This window comes from Tachypleus tridentatus, chromosome 13, assembly GCF_004210375.1.
Source record: "Tachypleus tridentatus isolate NWPU-2018 chromosome 13, ASM421037v1, whole genome shotgun sequence".
In the NCBI taxonomy this organism is placed as follows: domain Eukaryota; kingdom Metazoa; phylum Arthropoda; class Merostomata; order Xiphosura; family Limulidae; genus Tachypleus; species Tachypleus tridentatus.
In genome coordinates this window covers 178,316,072-178,339,118 of record NC_134837.1, presented here as the reverse complement: position 1 = coordinate 178,339,118, position 23,047 = coordinate 178,316,072, and the positions used below count along the sequence as shown (strand labels likewise).

At 33.6% G+C, this 23,047-nt stretch overlaps 1 protein-coding gene across 5 annotated transcripts in view; it reads left to right on the top strand.

Annotated features, from left to right (window-relative positions):
• mri (BTB/POZ domain-containing protein mrityu) overlaps positions 1–16,770 on the top strand; it is a 130,782-nt gene extending 114,012 nt beyond the window's left edge. For all 5 annotated transcript variants that reach the window (XM_076475521.1, XM_076475519.1, XM_076475520.1 and 2 more), the window contains 3 exons: positions 600–699; positions 1,102–1,212; positions 11,060–16,770. In XM_076475521.1, the coding sequence (XP_076331636.1) occupies positions 600–699; positions 1,102–1,212; positions 11,060–11,436 (588 nt within the window). In that variant the 3' untranslated portion in view covers positions 11,437–16,770. The remainder of the gene's footprint in view (positions 1–599; positions 700–1,101; positions 1,213–11,059) is intronic.
• The last annotated feature ends 6,277 nt before the right edge of the window (positions 16,771–23,047 follow it).

Here is a 23,047-nt window from a genome sequence, read left to right as displayed (position 1 = left end):
TCAATCTCATACAAGCAACATGCACGTAATATAGCTGATGAGGACTGGGGTTCTGCTTATGGCTAAGTAATACTATTATTGATGGTTTTTTAAATGATTAGGCTGTTTCAAACAGATATGATACTGACGTCTTGTTTGCCCACTCTCAGATGCAATAAACCATAATGTGTCTGCTTCACTAGTAAGTAACACACAAGATATAATTTAACATACAGTTCCACATGTGCTTATGGTTGTGATCTTAGGAATTCATGGTAAGTGTACAACATGTCATGTGACAGACATCTGTCCTGTCTATCACTATATATAAGATACCTACTGACATCTATTCTTCTATCATTGGGTTATTTTGTAAAACAGCTGTGTCTTGGTTAATATTTTACTTCTTAAGGTTCTGGTTTAACATTATACATTTTAATGTCATCAAGGGTGTTTCATTTGGACATCAAAACGTGGTGTGTCTGTTTTAACACTGTTGACAGTCTCAAAATAAAGTACTCAACAATGTTGATCATTACAGTATTATGTTTATTTATACTTGCATTAGTACCTTTAATTTTAAACTTTCATTAATTTCAACAATGATTATTTTTAACCAGAGAGGAGACCGTGAGTGCCATATTGTGGTTCTTGTAGATGACGACATTGTAGACTGGGATGAAGATTATCCTCCCCAGATGGGAGAAGAATATTCGCAAAGTGAGTCCAGGATTATCAGAAACATCTTTCACATACTTTATGTTTTAAATATTTATAAATGCTGAGAACATTTACTTTTTAGGTAATTTACAGGATTTATACTTTGGCATCACACACTTGTCTGAAATCTGATTGTTGGATACAAAATTGTTTTACATACTTCTTCCATTAAACTTGCAATGGCTAAAGGAGATGTCATATAAAAATTTAACTTTAATTATTAATTAATCTCTGCTGAAAAATATGACAAGTGTTCATCAAATTGCAGCAGTAAGCCAATGTTATCTGTATTAGCAGCAACTATAATGATGTGATTTGTATAACTTTGGGTGGTGTGGATATATAACAATTAGATGTGAAGTAATACCTATTTCTTTTGTGTGTTTGTGGTTTTTTTTCCAGTTATCTACAGCACTGCTATGTACAGGTTTTTCAAGTACATTGAAAACAGAGATGTTGCAAAACAAGTTCTTAAGGAACGTGGATTGAAAAAGATCAGACTCGGAATTGAAGGTAATTAAGCTGGTTGCCAGAAGTTACAGAAAGTTTTATGGGGCATTTGAAGTTTAAATATCAACTTGCTGTTTGTGCTCTAAGAGTGTCTTATTGGGCTAGTTCTAGACCTTAACAGCTTCAGGTTAGAGACTGTAAAATAAAGGTATTTACTTGATTTATTTATGGCTCTTATTGGATATGCCATGTATATTTAGCAACAGTTTAGGCAGTGTACTGTAATAATGTGTATGTATCAACAGTTTACACAGTGGTGTGGTGTAATAATGTGTATGTATCAACAGTTTACACAGTGGTGTGGTGTAATAATGTGTATGTATCAACAGTTTACACAGTGGTGTGGTGTAATAATGTGTATGTATCAACAGTTTACACAGTGGTGTGGTGTAATAATGTGTATGTATCAACAGTTTACACAGTGGTGTGGTGTAATAATGTGTATGTATCAACAGTTTACACAGTGGTGTGGTGTAATAATGTGTATGTATCAACAGTTTACACAGTGGTGTGGTGTAATAATGTGTATGTATCAACAGTTTACACAGTGGTGTGGTGTAATAATGTGGTATCAACAGTTTACACAGTGGTGTAATAATGTGTATGTATCAACAGTTTACACAGTGGTGTGGTGTAATAATGTGTATGTATCAACAGTTTACACAGTGGTGTGGTGTAATAATGTGTATGTATCAACAGTTTACACAGTGTGTGTGGTGTAATAATGTGTATGTATCAACAGTTTACACAGTGGTGTGGTGTAATAATGTGTATGTATCAACAGTTTACACAGTGGTGTGGTGTAATAATGTGTATGTATCAACAGTTTACACAGTGGTGTGGTGTAATAATGTGTATGTATCAACAGTTTACACAGTGGTGTGGTGTAATAATGTGTATGTATCAACAGTTTACACAGTGGTGTGGTGTAATAATGTGTATGTATCAACAGTTTACACAGTGGTGTGGTGTAATAATGTGTATGTATCAACAGTTTACACAGTTGTTGTGTGGTGTAATAATGTGTATGTATCAACAGTTTACACAGTTGTGTAGTGTAATAATGTGTATGTATCAACAGTTTACACAGTGGTGTGATGTAATAATGTGTATGTATCAACAGTTTACACAGTGGTGTGATGTAATAATGTGTATGTATCAACAGTTTACACAGTGGTGTAGTGTAATAATGTGTATGTATCAACAGTTTACACAGTGGTGTAGTGTAATAATGTGTATGTATCAACAGTTTACACAGTGGTGTAGTGTAATAATGTGTATGTATCAACAGTTTACACAGTGGTGTGGTGTAATAATGTGTATGTATCAACAGTTTACACAGTGGTGTGGTGTAATAATGTGTATGTATCAACAGTTTACACAGTGGTGTGATGTAATAATGTGTATGTATCAACAGTTTACACAGTGGTGTGATGTAATAATGTGTATGTATCAACAGTTTACACAGTGGTGTGGTGTAATAATGTGTATGTATCAACAGTTTACACAGTGGTGTGGTGTAATAATGTGTATGTATCAACAGTTTACACAGTGGTGTGGTGTAATAATGTGTATGTATCAACAGTTTACACAGTGGTGTGATGTAATAATGTGTATGTATCAACAGTTTACACAGTTGTGTGGTGTAATAATGTGTATGTATCAACAGTTTACACAGTGGTGTGGTGTAATAATGTGTATGTATCAACAGTTTACACAGTTGTGTAGTGTAATAATGTGTATGTATCAACAGTTTACACAGTGGTGTGGTGTAATAATGTGTATGTATCAACAGTTTACACAGTGGTGTGATGTAATAATGTGTATGTATCAACTGTTTACACAGTTGTGTAGTGTAATAATGTGTATGTATCAACAGTTTACACAGTTGTGTAGTGTAATAATGTGTATGTATCAACAGTTTACACAGTGGTGTAGTGTAATAATGTGTATGTATCAACAGTTTACACAGTTGTGTAGTGTAATAATGTGTATGTGTCAACAGTTTACACAGTTGTGTAGTGTAATAATGTGTATGTATCAACAGTTTACACAGTGGTGTAGTGTAATAATGTGTATGTATCAACAGTTTACACAGTTGTGTGGTGTAATAATGTGTATGTATCAACAGTTTACACAGTTGTGTAGTGTAATAATGTGTATGTATCAACAGTTTACACAGTGGTGTAGTGTAATAATGTGTATGTATCAACAGTTTACACAGTTGTGTAGTGTAATAATGTGTATGTATCAACAGTTTACACAGTTGTGTAGTGTAATAATGTGTATGTATCAACAGTTTACACAGTTGTGTAGTGTAATAATGTGTATGTATCAACAGTTTACACAGTTGTGTGGTGTAATAATGTGTATGTATCAACAGTTTACACAGTGGTGTGATGTAATAATGTGTATGTATCAACTGTTTACACAGTGGTGTGGTGTAATAATGTGTATGTATCAACAGTTTACACAGTTGTGTAGTGTAATAATGTGTATGTATCAACAGTTTACACAGTTGTGTAGTGTAATAATGTGTATGTATCAACAGTTTACACAGTTGTGTAGTGTAATAATGTGTATGTGTAGTAATAAATATTTTATGCCACAACACAACTAAATCCTATTATTTGGAGACCTTGAACTAATATATTATAGGCTGCATTTCAGGCATTTAATTTGTTTGTAGTTACTAACAGTTTATCAATGAAAATTTTAAAACCAACTGGTAAATCTGAGTCATAGAAATACAGTTGATATGTCTTCTGTAATTAATATGGTGTTTCCATATCATGAAAGATGTATTATTTGTATGTATAAATTTAATATTATAAAGTGAGTTGATTTTTCAAATATATTTTGTACTTCAATTGCACAAAAACGTAAATGGGTGTTTTGTCTGTTCTTGCTCCACTAAACTACTTGTTCCAAGTTACATTAAACCTTTGTTCCTTCTTCTGTAGGTTGAAGGCAATTATGTCTAAGGAAAATAAATTGGAGTCAGCACATGTTTGTGTAGAAGAGTGTATGTTTTGTGATAGGTCTTTAGTAATGGTTATGTGTGATGTCATAGAAGAAAGTATCAACACATTTTTCCAGTGAACATCACATTAGCAGTTATCCACACAGTGCTCAATGTTACCTTATACAACAGTTATATACAAATCAATGACACTTTGTACAAACAAAAGAAAGGAGTAACAATAATATTCATACATACACTACAAACCAAAGTTCTTGACACATGTAGGAAAATAAAACAGGTTTAATACCAGACAATTTGTACAAATACATCAATGATGTGTAGTATACAGAATCATGAAAGAGGAACACTACAGCAGATTTACTAGTTCCTAACTTCCACTTATCAGTTGAGTTCACACCGAAACTATCTGATGCCTAAGGATACTCAACGTTCTTAGACGTAGTCCTAAAAATCCAAGACAGACATATGTAAAGCTCCATACATAGCAAAGAATGCAAAAAACTGATGTTTTTCCACAAAAAATCACACCACCTAGAAGGAGTCAAAAGGGGAACCACAGCAGGAGAATGTAACATACTAAATCAAAACTAATCCACAACAAATGTCATTCAAACAGCACAAAATGATTTTAAAACATTGCTTTTACTAAACTGATACCCTGAATGTTACATCAACAATGTTTTCAATTCCTAGAGAAACATTACAACAGCAACAGACCCAAAAACAACAAGATGCACTAAAACACCCACATTGAACATTCCTTTAATAAACAACACAATCATAACTAAGTTTCAAAAAGCCATTAAACAATCCCAACCAACAATCAACATAACTCAAACAGGTAAAACAGTGAAAGAAACAAAATGTGCCAAAAAACACTGCTCTACTAGTGACTGTGGAGTGGGACAAATGTGCTGCATCAAAATCATAGGCTATTAAATCATTTGTAATATACGTGGAGACGTGCATAAAAGAAACCAGAAGACCTTTGCAATTGTGCATCTCAGAACACATTAGTGTCTTGTATAAGTATGACCAACACAAAGCCATTCCAGCAGAAGTCTTCCTATACAAACACAGAATATCAAACATAGGAATTCAAAACCCATTTATAGTTTGTCTTACAAAGAAATAAAGGTTTTTAAAGAGAGAAAATGTATGTAAGCTATACTTATTAAGAAAAGGAAAATCCATAAATAAACAGAGACAATGGATGATACGTGTAACTAAACAACACATTGTACCAATACACTTACACTACTACTTTCAATTCACACTTGTCTTCCATTTTGTTCGTAACTCTGCTAGTAAACGTTGTATCCTTTCAACTGTAAATTTTTGTTTCTTAGCAGCATCTGTTTTCCATCTATTTGTTTAGCTGTTCATATTGTGGTTTTCTTTATTTATATACTTCATACAAATAATAAATTTTGTAAGTTAATATAACTGTATAGTTAGTATTATAAGTATATTAGAACAGTGAAACAATAATAATAACTTATACATTGTCAGGTACAATTTATGGCAGACTCAGTAAATAAAATGTTACAAGTAGTTTTATAATTTAATGAATATTCCAATATCAAACAGTTGTGTGTATAACCCTGATGAAATTTCAAAGTTGGATAAAGTAAAAAGTCCTTTAATAATTATCTAAAGAATAAAGGTCATTTTTATATAAGCATTCACTTGTATGTAATGGGCAAGATATTTTTTTTAAGTAACATTCATTAAACCAGTGATAATATAGTTCAAAAACTCAGTAAGAGAAACTCTTAAATTATAATAAATTAGTGATTTTTAATAGTTATTAAAATTGTAAAAGTTGCTATCATTGTAATTTTAAATAATTATATCAGTTCAGTAGATACCTCACTAAATATTAATACAGGATTTCATTTATTATTTGTCTGTCCTCAAGTTGAGTCAAAACACTGTACCCATATTGTGGATTTCTCTATAAGGTAAAAAGACCTTTCAGAGGGTTTTTTTTTTGTACAGTTAACATTTTTGGAGGAATTCAAACATCCATCTGCATATCTGCTATTTGTAATAGCTTATGAAGAGAAGAATAATTATGGTTGAGTGTGCCTGGGTCATTGAAATACAGTACTTTAGTCTTTAATTTCTATAGACAGGTAGACTTTGGGTTGGCTCTTTCAGGATCACTTGGCTAGTTAATTATTTCTAGAGCCAACCATGTACTACTTTTGGACATCTTCAGTATGTCTAGTGGACATTGTGGTGTGATACTAGTTGGTACCCATGATACTCTGGCATTACAATACTGTCCTCAACATTTTGACATTTTAAAAGTCTAGATTATCTCCTGCTAGAGCTTGATGATTAGTTCAGCACTTAAATTGTTTTCTTAACATTTGGATAAAATATTTTAAGTTTCACAAATTGTCTACAAACTGATTATAAACAGATGATCACCTTTACATTACCATCCTCTGCAGTTCCTGCACCTTGATTTCTGATTTTACATCAGTTATCAGCAACTTTTCCTTCATGAGTATTTCTTTTACATAAAAGTGCACAGAGAGACTTTATTTCTCCAGAATAAGTAAAGAAACTAAATTTGTGATCAGAGGATTTTGTAGGAATAATCATTAATGTTGCCTCTCGCAGCACTTTGAACTCATCAGCTTGTGGATAAGAAGGATCTTCTTCACATCCATTAAAACAAGAATCTTGCAGGTCTTTCTGGTAAAGGAGTATTGACCATTAAACAAATTTTCACTTGGAAGAACAGAATGATTGAGCTCACTGGGGTGGCTTATGTACATCTCCACACCCACCCACTCCAGTGTAAAAGCAGATTAATTGAAATATAACAGTTGGTCCTATATTCAAAATTCTATTATGTGTTTTCAATATCAGCTCACTAATCATCCTTTTTTGTTCCTTGACTGTGTTCCTTTCAGTGTCAAACACCATGATGACACTAAGAGTTAGTTTGGATCACTCTTTGTCAACTGCACTGTTTCCCACTTCTCTTACTATACTTTAAATCATGTTGAAAAATTAGTGAAAAAGAAGAAGATAAAGAGAATGAAATATCTTACTCTGATACATAAACAATTGTGAGGCATCTGCCCAAACAGAATTACACTTCTGCAATCCATTTAACTGTTACATTGAGAATTACATACAGGTCTTTCTGTTTCTTCAGTGGTCATTTTTCGACATATGAATGCTCTTTTTCCTTGTATTGACATAGTAGATGGTTTAATTTATATCATTGCATCTCTGTTGCTGCCATTAGCAAACATCAGTGATTGGAACCAGTTTTATCAGTCCCCAGTGTGCATAAAATACCATTATTTGACCTTACCATTGTTTTTTGGAATCCTTTCCTTCTGATGAAGACTTAGCCCTTTCATCCCATCGAAGGTCAATAGACTTTTTATGGAAGAAAATAAAAGTAGCTTCCTGAATACAGTAGGTGAAAATAGTTATTCTGATACAATATAACTTTTGAAGTTTCTGTGTTAATTCGGATGACATCAAAGCCTTGGTCATTCTTATCCTGTGTGTATGTCCTTACAGGACATTTCTTAAAACTGTCAGTACTGTCACCATTCAGCTAGCTGTTTTTGTTATTTAGAAAGGACAGCTTGTGTGGTGGGTAGGTCTAAGGAAGAGTAGTACTGCTAGCTGAGCCACTGGGACAAGATTTCAAAGGCAAATTTTACAACCCAGCAGCCATGAAGTTGTTGATATGCAGTGTATTGGAGAGTATCTCTCTTTTTCCCTCACACTCAAGCACCTTTACCTAATTAGAACCAGATGTCCATCTTTTCTTAGGCCTACTAGCCTTTATGACTGTATCTCAGAATGGCTGGTATGGATATTATTTTTATGAAAAAAGCAGAGAACAACATTTCTACATAAAAGTGTTAACACCCATACTAGCCATCCTGAGATACATTTTTACTTCAAGTGGGTTTCTAATCATCACGAAAGCCTTTATGACTGTAACTGACTATTATGGTGGAACTGAAACTTGCTGTACATCAGCTAGACTAGATGACATCTCTCCTAGTCTTCTTTTAGATCTTCTTAATCTGTTCTGGCAGGAGGAAGAGGAGTTGATTATTTATGTTGTTAGGCTATTTTCATCCAACTACCTAATAACTGACTTATTGCTTGGAACAGTTGTGTAAACTTCAGAAGAAGGTAGTTAGTTAATACTTTTATTTTGTTTCTTGAATCAAACAACTTCCTCTCCAGTATCTCTTTGGTTTCCACAGACAATGATTCAACTAGAAATGCCAATAAGAGGAAATTTTCTCAAGAATGACATTTTTTGTTTGTCTTTTTCTGATTTTGATTAAGCTTATGACATCATGTGAAAGTTCAGCATACTACAGGATCTCCATTCCTATGGGTTTTATAACTATTTACTCATTTTCATTTCAGATCCACATGGGATGGACGCTTTCAGTCCTTCAAACATGAGCACAAAAGTACCTCAGTGCTGTATCTTGAGTGCCTCACTTTTTAATACTAAGGTCACAGAACAGTTCCTTCTTGTGGTCACAAATAACATGCTTGGCTGTGACTTTCAGATTTCCTATCAGTATATGAAATTGTTTGAGTTGACTACATCAAATAGTTTAAAATATTTCTCATCTAAAATCTTTTGTATGCATTTCAACCATCAGTAGGATTACATCTGATCTTGAGTTCCAACTGAAAATTGTACAAGCTCTTGTAATGGCTGAGGCAAAGCTCTGGTTTCTTGTCATTGACAATAAGTTAGCTTTTATTCTTCACATAAAGCAACTTAAACCCTAATGTACAAAAGCACTAACTATTCTCTGTTCCTCTCGTGAGGAGCTGATAAGCATTCTGTGTTCTAGATCTTTTATATCCTCATCTGGTCAAGCTGGACTATTGACCTCTGTTCTATGCTTGGTTGGGGACTGTGCATTGAAGATGTTGAATGTCATGTATCTTCAGAGGCTTTTTGCACTTCTCTAGCCCCAAGAGCTGTGCTTTCTACAAATGAGCAATCTGCTGTCCCTGTGTTTAACCATCTAGTCCAGAAAAACATTACTGAGGTAGGTCCGACTTTGGACGATGTTGCTGAATCTGATAATAAGTCCATCTCACCATGGCTTGTTACTATCCCCACTTGTGTTGTTTTTTTTTTTCCTGTGTAGCATAAAATTGGAACTTCCAGTTTCACTTTAACAAACACCTTTAGAGTCATTCTTTTGTTCCACTGTTTACAGAAGACTTAAAATATGTTGACTCTGTGGTCTCATTTATGGCTTGCTACAACTCTGTAGTTTCTGACAAGATCCCCTCCACAGCTTCTATGTTAAGTGCTAAGTTGTATGCAATCTCACTTGCTTTGGATTATGTAGAAACTAAGTGGTACACCAACTATACCATCTGTATTGACTCACTCAACTCTTTGTAGGACTTGAAACAACATAATTTCACACCATGTTCTGTTAAACATTCATCCAGATTACTGATCATGTAAGGATCATAGGAAATGAACCTATTGATAGTGTTGCAAGCTTGACTTTCACTGGTGATGACATTACCTTGCCCATTTCATATATTCCAATAAGTGAGCAAAGAAAGAACAAACATTTCCAGATAAAATCTACTGTCACTTACTGTCTAGTTTGTGCATACAATATTATTTGTTTATCATTATTTTCATTAACAGTGTTGGTTAAACTATTTTGTATATGGAATGTCATTACTTTTAATGTGGTTTATACTTTATTGTTAAGTTTGCATTTAAGCTTACTGTGTGTACTTAGGAGTAACTTAAACATCTGAGCCATCTGAAACTTATAATTAATATTTTTGTAAGAGTACCCCACTGATGAAGCAATGTATTCTAATCTTTACAACTAAAAACACAAAAATTATATATTTAATTAATTATACTGATTACCAGGTTGATTTTTAGAAGTTAATATTAATGGTCTTCTTACTTATCATTTTATCTTACAGGGGCTTAACCAGCCACCATTGCAGATTTTTACTTAATGGTGTTTGTTTAATCTTGAATAATATTATTGGTATTGATGACAATATCAAGACTGTCCACATGGTTAATGGTGTTTCTTTAATATTAGATTGTTATTGGTATTGATGACACTTTCAAGACTGTCCATGTAGTTAATGGCATTTCTTTAATATTAGATTATGTTATTGGTATTGATGACACTTTCAAGACTGTCCATGTAGTTAATGGCATTTCTTTAATATTAGATTATGTTATTGGTATTCATGACACTTTCAAGACTGTCCATGTAGTTAATGGCATTTCTTTAATATTAGATTATGTTATTGGCATTCATGACACTTTCAAGACAATCCACGTTTCAGTTTTTTTTACATGCCCTGACATTGTTTCATCATTTGTGATGTCTGTTTTCCTCCTTTCCTAAAAACATTTCCTACATATTTTAGTTGTTTTAGGTACACGTTCTTTCACTATTGTTTAACATTGAATAGAACAGTTGTTTGACACTGATGTCCTCAGAGCTAGGAGACACAAACCAAAACATCTAACTAAAGAAGCTATTCTGATGTTAACTGATACACAGAAATTCTTCTAAATGGCAGTATATATTGCAGAAGCTCTTTTATTTCCTGAAGTTTTACTCTTAAGGTTTTTAATAATAGCCTGAAAGGCATAGGAACAAGATAAAAGGTGAAATGCATTGGGACATTATATGTTTTGAACACCTAAATTACTCTAATCTTTAATCATCAAAGCTGACTATTACTAAGTATTGCACACATGTTGGTAAATATAATATTCTGTGGTATAACGTTATGTTTGTTAATCAAATTTTCTAGAAATTCTTTTCTTATAACTAGGTTATCCAACATACAAAGAGAAGGTAAAACGGCGTCCTGGTGGACGAGCTGAAGTGATTTACAACTACGTGCAGCGACCCTTCATACGTATGTCATGGGAGAAGGAGGAAGCCAAGAGCCGTCACGTAGATTTTCAGTGCGTAAAGAGCAAATCTATCACCAACCTTGCTGCAGCTGCAGCAGATGGCGCTCTTGAGCCTGCACCTCCTGCAAACATAGTCGGTGTAGTTCCAACAGTAGAAGCCCAGCCTGCAATAGCACTGGAAGAAGATGGTGCTGTGGGTGGTATGGGTGCTTCCTCACCAATTGTGCCACCACACCCTTCCCAAAAAGAGCCATACCCAGAAGTTCAGCTGCCACCTGAAGATCTGCCGTAGAATGATAAAGAAGCTGAAGTAACTGCCACATAAGGCTTCGATTTGGACCCCAGTTTTCAGCCCTAGCCTCTTATGTGAGAGAATATGAGTTTGCTACTTCCATTGAGTCAGAAGTTGTCTGTTCTAGTTTTCACTAAAGAACAGCTGACTTGTCTCCCACTAATGTCAATCTTTCAGAAGAGTAATTAGTGTTTCTCATGCTGTGCTTGATGATGAGAATTGTATTACTGAAAGTTTTCCATTTCAGCAGGGAAGCATTTAATGGAAAGAAAATGTTGCTCATAAAACAGATGTGGGTTGATTGTTCCTCTGATTACATTATATGTATGCTAGTAACATTATCCTGCTTTTATGTTATGTAAGAATATATATATAGAGAGAAACAAAGCTTCTTTATACATTGAATTCTTTTGCTAAGTCTGATCAGTTAGGCAGCTTCGGTGTGAATTTTGTAGGCATAACTGGAAGAAAATCTTATTACAATGGTTACACAATTATCAGAAATATCTAAAGCAGGTAAAAAAAATATTTTGTATTATTTATGACTGGTGCTTTTTTTTTAATACCCAGTTTCAAATAATTGATACTGGAAACAGTGTTAAAAATAATTACTGTTGTATTCTCTGATATAAGAAATGTCTCACTGAAGAAGATTTTTGCTTATTTTACTGATAACTGCTCAATATTTAAGGCATTCTACACTACATTATTTAAACATTCAACTAATTATTATGGTTTTCTTAAAGTTTAAAAATACTTTTCTCTCAAATACAGCTATCAGCCATTCCTCTACTTGGTTTCCTACAATAAGATTTTCATACCTTCTTTTCTTCTATATTAAATCATGTTTTTGAATGGGGTTTGTATTGGGACCCTACAACATCCCATTCCCATTGGGTTAAATATTAGGTCAACTTTCAACCTTTGATAATTATGTAAACATAGTAGATATTTTCATTCATTATCACAAGCGATTATTTCTCAACTTTTTTTTTTTTTTTCTCATAATGGTCTCACTTCTGGGTTGTTAGCCTAAAGTTAACTATTTAATTTCGTGATAAACTGATTTAATGAATAAAATTCCTAGTAAATCACTTATTTCTCCTTTCAAACTAATTTTTCATTATTGTATATACAAGAAAATATTATTTCAATTTTATTGTCAGTTTTCTCCAGTGTTTCAGTTTCTAACTCTAATGAGTTCTTTTTCTTTTTTGTCAGTTAACTTGTATTGTGCTGCCAATATAAAGTTATTTTAATGTAGCTATTGTAAGCATTTGAGTGTTATCCATAATTCAGCATTATTACTGTATGTATTTCAAAGTTGTTAAAAGAGAAAAATATATCTGCTACATGAAGTTGGAATCACAACTGCTTCTTTAAATTAATAACCATACTTTAGACAGATTAATAACATAGAATGACTGATGTAATTTTTTGCTAATCATTTATGTTGGTGTATTTGGTCTCAAAATTATAAAGGTAACTGTATCATTAATTATATGGAATAATGCTTTTCTTGAAAATATGTTTTTGCTTCTCTTGTATAATTTGTGTAATAGCCTGAGATTTCAAACCTTATTAGTGTAGTGAACAGTGGTATAAGAAATGCACCGTGCGTGGTGATGCGTTTGTTTCAATATTTGTAATATTACTAACACTTATTTTCAGTAATGATTTTCTCTCAGTATTAAGTAAGATGTTTAAGTTAAACATATAAACAACATTAATATGTGTAAGATAATTTTAACCTCGTTGAAGTACCGTTGTTGGTTTGTACACTGTAAAGCTTAGAGAAATTTTATTGTTATTGTAAATAAATTCTTATTCTAGTGTGTTCTGGTCATTAGATTGAATTTTAGTTTACTAAAAGGAAAGTTAATAACTCCTTGCTCATCAAATAACACAGCTAACTCAGAATGTATGTTTGTGTTACAACATTTTAATAGTATAGTACTGTGTTGTCCTTCCAGTTTTGTCATTGTCTTCATAAGGTTATTTTCTAAACTCAGTTTTATTTTGTTTTTTCAATTAACTTTTAAGAGAAGAACTTAGTGTTTCAAATGTACCAATGCAAGTTTTGAGTAATAATAAAAAAGGGTTATCAGAATGGAAATTTGTACAGTTGACTGTGAGGAAGCTATTAGTGTTTTGTGTATATGTCATTATAAATTTAAGGATGGTATATATTAGTTAGCCTTAATGTATACATAACATAAGACATCTGACTACTGTATTTTCCTAGAATATTTTATATTTCTCAATGTGAAAACAAAACTTTTATGTACTAACTTTGGTATATTACTGTAATGATTGTAATTAATATATTCCTGCAATGTTGTATTTGTCTCCATAAAGTTAAAATTATTGCTTATTATCCATGATATGCTATTATGTTTTCACTAATGCATGTAGGTAATATTTCTAAATTATTACATGTTTATCAGTATCAGTTTAAAATGTTTCTTTCATATTTTTGGATATTATTCACATGGTTTCTTAAACCTGTCGTACATTCAGTAAAATATTATTTATTATCTAGATGTTGCCAGTTTCTTTAACTGTTAAGAAATTTCTAATAACGATTGATTAAAAATAATAATTTAAAACTATAAATATTCAGGAGAAACTTGAAAGGATAAACATCAATATAGAAAATAATTGAAATCGTTACGAAAATATATTTTAGAAAATTGGAAGAGAACTGGAATAGAAACTTGATATTATTCGGAAAGAAACGAAATGTTCAGAAGAGAAGATGACAATTTATGTAAGAGTATAATAATTTGGACACAGCTTGTTGGGAGTAGTTGTGACTAAATAAGATGACAGAACATTTATAGAAACCGGTAGTCTTTAAAAAATTACCCGGATGAATTAAGTAATCAATACAAAAAAGTGTAAGTTTAAGAGTTTTGTAGTTGTTTGTTTTTTTATCGTGGCATTCATTCTTTTTTCTAACATCGGAAATGTGATTATTTCTGATTATTTAAATATTGCTATATTGTGGGTATTGCTACATGCTGCGTTAGTAGTAATATTTTAGTTTACATGGTGAATGATTAGAAGTCCATTACGTTAAATTTTGTTAAGAACTACGCCAAAACGGCATGCTCTAATCGCTACTAGTAAAAACAGTGTATTTAATTAGGTATGTTCGTTACGAGTTGTATTTCTGATCTAAGGAGGTAGCTTGCTGTAGTCGGAAGTTAATTTATTGTTCTAAGACGTGTTAGGTAACCACTAGCGACACCACGAAACTTATCTCACCAAACTCACTTGTATTAACATCTAAATTAAGCCCCTCTTGCCCTGGGGACGTGTACACGTGGTAGGCGCATCAACAAGTTTTATCCTTTTAGTCCGTTACTTTTGGTTTAAGAAAATGATTTGTAGAAAACCGTTACTGGTCTAGTTATTGTCGTTTGGGTCACTGGCCAACAGGCGTGTTATTCGTTATTATTCGATAGGAAGGTTGAAACTGCTGTCGCAATAAATTATGCGTTAATTAGTACTCAAACATAATTTTATTCTGTCAGACTATTTGACTCAGTGTTGACATGTATAGATTATATTTGGCCATTTATTTAACTTGCCAATCATCTGAAGTTCTTACAGTTTACTTGATTAAAAAATATAAACGTCTTGATTTACTTGTACATTGCCAGGTATTACTGTTAAATCAATCAAATAGTAAACAACGAGTTTTCGCACACGGTTTTAAAAATATATTATTAAAAGCTACACGTCTCAACGTAACGGCCACGTTGTGGTCCTAACAAAAAATTTTCAACTCTCTGAAAATAAACATTGTGTTTTGATTAATTTAGCATATATTGCTTCTTTTGTGATTTTAATTAATTTTTTCATCATTTCATTTTTTTTTAAATAAAGAACTTAACAGTTTCACCAAAATTCTGTGAGGTGAATAAACCCTTTATTAAGTTTTGAGAGAAACGAGAACTTTTAACTACAGTCACAATATAAAAGCGCCAGTAACTGTATAAGCAAGTTTGTTTGTTTTTATATAGGTGTGTTGTCCTTGTATTTGGTAAAATAGTTGCGCACGTATTTTCCTGAAATTTTCTAAGTCCTTATAAAATACTTTAACAAGTTACGTTTCATCGACGCGAAATGGTCACGTGTTTTCTTTTGTTCTTTTCTCCCAGAAAAAAACAAACAACCTTCACATGCATGTTCTCTTCCTAATTGTCAAAATATTTCGTTTTGTTAAATTTTGTCTGTTAAAAAAATAAAAGAATAAATAAAAGTTATGTTATATGTATACATTTATTGCGCTGTACCACCATAATTTTGACACGTGCTAACTGTTAACTACGGTAATTTATTCTGTGTATTTTTAAAATGTGGTTACGGATACTATTCTTTATAATGTGTTGAAAAAATGATGGTTACAAACGGAATTTTCCGTGAGGGATAATAATCTGTATTACATGTTGAAAATGATAAGGTAAAAACGAGTTTTTCAGTTAATATTAATTTCGAAATGTGTTCAAACTTCCTGATTTTAGTGGGTACAACAAACTTTCTTTTGGAACGATTTAAATCCATTTTACAAGATCTTCTGTCAATTAATGACTGAGAAAATATCTTAAATTTATATGATAAAAACTTTTGTCTGAAGAAATGTATATATGTAATTCTTTATTATTGATCAAAAAACGGGTTGGAGATGGAATATCTGTCAATACTTTTTGTGTTTTTATTAGAATTAAATGTTAAAAAAACAGTTATGGCATAAAACATATTCAGAATTAAAGAAAAATGGACGTTTCAAGCGTTTATTTCTTTAAAGGTTAAACAATTTTGTGTTCATTAATTCATTATTGTATGATCAATAGATTCAGGAGGATGATCCCAGTTCTCGTCATATGTTCTCTAAGATTCATAGGTGTTTTATGACTGAAGTTGTGTGTTCGTTCTAAGTCAGTGGTGATGATGAAACTAACCCAGTATATCCTACATTTTACGTGTTAAGTGTGTTCTAACCACTTATCATATTTTTAAATTTTATTTGATTATGTGTCATGTATTCACTCGTTTACATTTTCTTCATTTCAAGAATAAAAACGTTAAATCGGTTTTAAGTTCGAGTAATCATGAACTTGGGTTAACTAGTTAATTTCAGGTCTTGTTTTGAATTCCAAAATTGTAGTTGTTTCGAAGTTGTGGTAACCTCAAACCTAACATATTTTCGAGTTTTAATTTCAAGTGTTGGTCATTTTGAAAGTGATTTGTTACCTCTGTGTTTTATCGTTAATACGAGTCCTTTGTATAATAATTATTCACTTTATAATAAAATATTGTACTGAAGAAGTGGTTTAATGTGATCATTCTCGTATGAAGACAAGAATGATAAATAGTAATCAGTGGGTTGTATATTGTCAGACAGGAAGCGCAGACAGCACTCAAGGTGTGTGGGCATTTTCTCTACACAGAATTTAGTGAATTGACATGAAAACCATGTTTCTATTTAAAACATGTTAAAGTAGTGGACTTTTTAGATTACTTAAATATGTTTTGTAACACACCTCCCTTATGGGTATGCCCCTGTCAGTCCACGGTTCGATTTGTGATATGTCGGGGCTGTAAGCGTGTTGTAACAGTTAATCCCGCTATTCAGTTAAGGGTAATCATGGGTATGGCCAAGTGGATATCGTAGTGAGTTATGAATCGAAGAGTCTGGGGTTTGAAACATGATGCCGCTGGACACGTTCCGCATTTTTAGTTACAGGTACATTATAGAAGTAAGTCAATGACGTCAAGTTTAAAGCCCTTGTGGTGCCAGATGCTACTGATTAGTTACCTTCCATCTAGTCAGTAGTTCAAAATTAATTGGACTATATCTAAATCTGTCTTCCACTGGCACATCCGTATTTCCGCGGACTCGCACCGCTAGAATGCGGGTTTCGATATCCGTGGTGGGCCAAGCACAGATAGCTCGTTGCGTAGCTTTTGTGTTTAATTCTAAAACAAACAAATACCTGAATGTTAGGGGTCACTTATCAGACTATTTGACTCGTGTTGAAATTCTAATTCCAAATAAAAGTAGCCGCATAGACGGTGGGTGCTGCTGACTCAGTTACGATCATCTGTCGCTATCTCTGAGTTAGAAAAGATCGTCCTTGGAGTCCTCTGACTAAGCTATATGCGCATAAGGCGCTATTCTCGTCCAAAATTTTAATGCATGTTTTCTTCTAGTTTATCCCACAAAAAAATGTAATAAAATAATTAATTATTTCAGGTGTTTCGTTTTACGAAAAAACTTCACTTTACCATTGCCAGAAAATATTTTATATGTGAAATATTATTTTAGAATTTTGGAAAGAATCCATGATAATTATATTTTTTGTTTTATTTTTTAATAAACTGTAAAAAAGGGACAATCCAGTGTGCGTCTTTTTTGTTTTGTTTTTTTATTTTTCAAATCCTTGTATACATTTAAAAAGATAGCGGAACATGCTAGGGAAAGATAGGGACCATCTTACGATAAACTAAGTACATATAATTAAGTAGTAAAGAATCATATAACATGACACATGTTGGGGAGAAATTAGTCAAATATTTCATAATCAGAGGTTGTCTTAGCCTGCATAGATAGCTGAGCAGTGTTTAAGCTTTGAATTTGAAATTTACAATAAAGACTGAGGTGTGATCAAGTGAACACTGAAGAAGCTATAATAATTCTTTATTGTAACTATTGTTTCTTAACGCAGAATCTCTTCTTCAACCAGAGGTGCCTCGGTGGCAGGGATAATATGTAAAAATAAAAAATCGGAATTTATCTTGTTTTGATAAAAGTTATAAAAGATACAAGATACGATGAGTTTCTAAATGGGCAAATATTGACTAATTTATGATTGTTCACGTCATCAGCAAAACTGTGTAGTTAATGACAGTACTTCTTGTATAACCGACTGGTCCTTTCAGCGGTGGGGGCGTTATTATGTTACGATCAATCTCACTATTCATTGGTAAAAGAGTTGGCGATAGGTGGTGATGACTAACTGCCTTCCCTCTAGTCCAGCGCAGATAGCCCTCGTGTAGCTTTGCGCGAAATTCAAAACAAAACAAACCGACTGGTCCACTGGATGATCCTTCTTCGTTCATTGTATCTGTTTTTTTCAGACAAGATCTTCAGCAGACAGCTATAACCCTCGCTAACCGTGGTTGTAACTTTGCTACCTTTCGGCTTGTCAACCACAATTATTACCTCGATTACCTGTATGCGTAAAGTTCCAAGATCTTCGGTTTGCAACCTGTGCAATCGCTGTGGGTGCGATCATAAAGGACTTTTTGAGAGCCTTTTATGAGGTAAATTCATCTGTCAAGACCAAAGATACTGTAGAAGCACTATCAAAATATAAATAATGAAGTCTCCAAAGTCAAATAATCAATGGAAAACAGTTGCATAACTGAATTTAAAAATTAAAATAAGAAACATTATATTTGATTTTTCCTGATAAGATGAAACTGCAACTACGAAACTATGGGTTTTGTTACCCGCTCATAACATCCCACTGAAATGCATCACTATCATATAACCTGCATATTTAAATAGAGTATATTCTGATGTTCCAATGGTATGTGTAACATATCCACATAACAAGTAGTAGATATTTTTTCCTTTTTTTTCTGCCAATCAAAAGCATTATCTCCGTTTGAGTGAGAAATCGTGTTAAATTGAAGGAATGCCCAAGTAAAGCTACCTCTTTATGTAATAATGTGATGAATAATCGCAGTTGTCGTTGTCCTTCCCTCTTTCATTCGTTAAACAGGCATTGAACATTTGACTTGGAAAGTTCTGATGTACTTTCTCTAGTTTGTGTAAATTATTAGAGACAGCCATCTCACGAAGACAAACTTTCATGTGGCAGAGAACACAAAAAACTACAAATCTCTGTTAAATCCTTTTGTGCTCCACATTAAACTTTCAATAACAGAGGTACTTAACCCTCTCTCGGTATAATTTTCATCTTTTGTAAAATCGTGTTTCTTTCTTTCAGTATGCTTCCTTTCAGCCTTTCTTCAGTAAGATAAACACCAATAACAACTAGCGCCATCTATCACATTAACCTTTATTTATTGGTTTCACACATCAACAACTAATGCTATCTACCTCACCGTCGTTTATTTGGTTGTTTAAAGTTAAGCAGAAAGCTCCACGTTGGGCTATCTGTGCTCTGCCCACCACGGGTGTCAAAACCCGGTTTCTAGAGTTGTAAATCCGCAGACATATTGCTGTGTCACTGGGAGCCATCACTATTCACTATTGGTTTCCATACATCAAGAATAATTAATGCTGTCTGCCAGGTCTTACAATTTATCATTGGTTACACACATCTTCAATAACGATCAAAAGTTTTGACATTTCAATAATGTGGTTAAATCAACATTCAAAATAGTATTTTTTTAGTCGTATATACAGGACAAAGTCGGGCATTTTGGGACTTCTTGTCAACAACCCTCTTTGGGATCGATCAGAATTACATAAATACTTCTTGGAATGCACACAACTAGTTACACAACGTGTTAAAACTATCAACTAATAAAAGTGCAATTTAAGAAATATATTTTACCTAAACCTGCTGTCTTAAAAAAAACACTGCGTTGTGTTTTAATACTTCATGACTTCACAATGAAAATAAATTAACTGAACGGCATTAGCAGTATGACTGTTGATAAAATGGCTGGTAAATCTGCTTTGGAAAGCCGTGCACTAGTTAATTATTTCGTCAAAATCAATACTGCGCACGATCTCGGAAATTCCTATGTCACTGAATTACATGGACCAAGACTTCTACAACTGATCTGATACTGAAGATCCACCATCAAACCAGATGTTACAACGAACTGAATAAAGCAACACAAGTTTAAGTTTTTTCTCATAATGTAGAATACGTCTATGGCTGGTATCACATTACATCCATCTGAAGTCTGTGTGTTTGTGTGTGTGTGTTTTTCTTATAGCAAAGCCACATAGGGCTATCTGCTCAGCCCACCGAGGGGAATCGAACCCCTGATTTTAGCGTTGTAAATCCGGAGACATACCGCTGTACTAGCGGGGGGCGATCCATCTGAAGTCAGTTTAAGTTATATTTACATTTACTTGTGTGTGTGTGTGTGTGTGTGTAGTTAACCATTTCAATATTCCTTTCATCGTCAAGTTGTCAAACATATGTAACTGATTAGATATACACTCCTTACAGAAGGGTGTCCCTTTTTCATGCCCTTAAACTGTCGACTGTACAACATGTTTTTACCTTGGAGATCGATGTCAGTATGTAAAATTTCTTCTCACCCAAATGGGGGAACAGTGTTTTATTCTGGAACAAAAAGCATACCAGAAAACTTCTGATAGCCATTTCTAAGTTCATTCCAAAGGGCATTCAAACACACACACATATATCGTCTGAACAGTTACCTCACATGTAACATCGTTATGTCGACCTAAATAAAACATAAATTTACTGCACACACTACTACAGATTGTGCGTATATATAAAAGATTTGGTATATTGACAGATTTGACCTAAGTTTCACGCATTTTGCTATTAATCAATCTCGTGGTGCATCCGCCATTGCGAGTATCAAAGACGTACGTCATTAACAACAGTATCGATCCTTCCTTTACATTTGTTAAATTGCTATTTTACTTTTACGAATCGGCAATAGATAATGAAACAACGTACAAAAAAATGGAGGAACTTCCTGTACTGTCAGCGCATGCTCAAATAATCGCCGAAAGCTAAGTTTACGGAAAGAATACAAATTGACGGACAAGTGGGTGAAGAATGTGGCTATTTAATCACTTACAAATTTCATGTCATCTGAAGAAACAGGTAAGCTTGAACGGATAAAATAAATAAACAGGAAAGCATCAAAACAAAAATTGTAGGTTTGTTCGAAACATGTTCTCGTCGGTACGCCATCCGTTTCCTAAACTTATATTGGGATATCAGAAAAATGCAACGCCTAGTCGTCAGCTCGAGTCAAGGTTTTTTTTTTTGTTTTTTTTTATTTCACGCAAAGCTACACGAGGTCTATCTGTGTTATCAGTCCCTAATTTAGCAATGAAATTGACCGTCACATTGTGACACCCCTATAGCTGAATGCCCGGCATGGCCAGGTTGTTAATAATCTGAGGGTCACGGGTTCGAATCCCCATCACACCAAACATGCTCGTTGGTAAAAGAGTAGCCCAAGAATTGGCGGTGGATGGTTATGACTAGCTGCCTTCCCTCTAGTCTTACACTGCTAAATTAGGGACGGCTAGCGGAGCCAGCCCTCATGTAGCTATGCGCAAAATTCCAAAAAACAAACAAACGTTCCCTCTGGTCTTACACTTCTAAATCAGGGACGGCTAGCGCAGATAGCCCTCGTGTAGCTTTGCGCGAAATTAAAAAACAAACAACCCCCCACAGCTGAAAGATGGTGAAGTACAAAACGCGAAAACGTCAGCCAGTATGACGTTTTGGCAATCGAGTGCCTTTATAACATTATCAGGCTTCTGATGATGAAGGTGGGTTAATGTTTTACAAGTACTTTCTTCAAGAAGTTAATATTTTTGTAAGTAATTTAGTTATATTTAAAGCCAGTGTAAGATTATTTCCACCTGAACAATGCTATGTATGTAGGAGGAATAAGTAAATATATATATGTGTCGAGGCAAACAAACTTTTAAAATACATATTTACTGGTGCCTTAATATTAATATTTACGCATTGAATCACACTTAATGAATCATCAAATCATGAAAGTTTCAAACACACTGCTTAGAACCAGACGATCATCTATTTTATCAAGAATTTCATGCATCATTTGTTTCACATAAAATGTTATTACTCTATTAACTAGATCCTGCATATATTCCTCATTATATTATCATTTGCACTTTTTCACACCAAAGGTTTACATTTTTTTAAGTCTGAGCAGAACATAGCTCTATTTCCAAATAAAAATCCCACAGTTTCTTTTATTTTGGGCCCGGCATGGCCAGGTGCATGAGGCACTCGACTCGCAATCCAAGGGTCGCGAGTTTGAATCCCCGTCACACCAAACATGTTCGCCCTTTCAGCCGTGGGAGAGTGTTATAATGTGACGGTCAGTCCCACTATTCGTTGGTAAAAAAGTAGCCCAAGAGTTGGCGGTAGGTGGTCTCTAGTCTTACGCTACTAAATTAGGGACAGCTAGCGCAGATAGCTCTCGTGAAGTTTTGCACGAAATTCCAAATAAACCAAATCCTTTCAATTTTAATTTAAATTGAATGTATTTAGTTTTTTTATAACATCATATTTACCACTTCTGATAAACTCATTCAGATTGATCAGTTTGTTGGAAAAGGGCTTTCAATTTCGAGCGAGATATCCCAGTTTATTATTCTATCTGGACTATCTGAAGGCCAGTTTTCTTCTATGGTAACATCCCTTTTTATGAACATTCAATCCTATAAATTTAAAATAATATTTTCCAAGCAGCTCTTGCTCAAGTCCACACTGTTCTTGTTAAATGTAAAGTTTGGGTACAAATGTTCACGAATAAAGTTTGTAAAATGTGTAGCTTCCTTTATTGGAACTTTGGGCGCAGAACC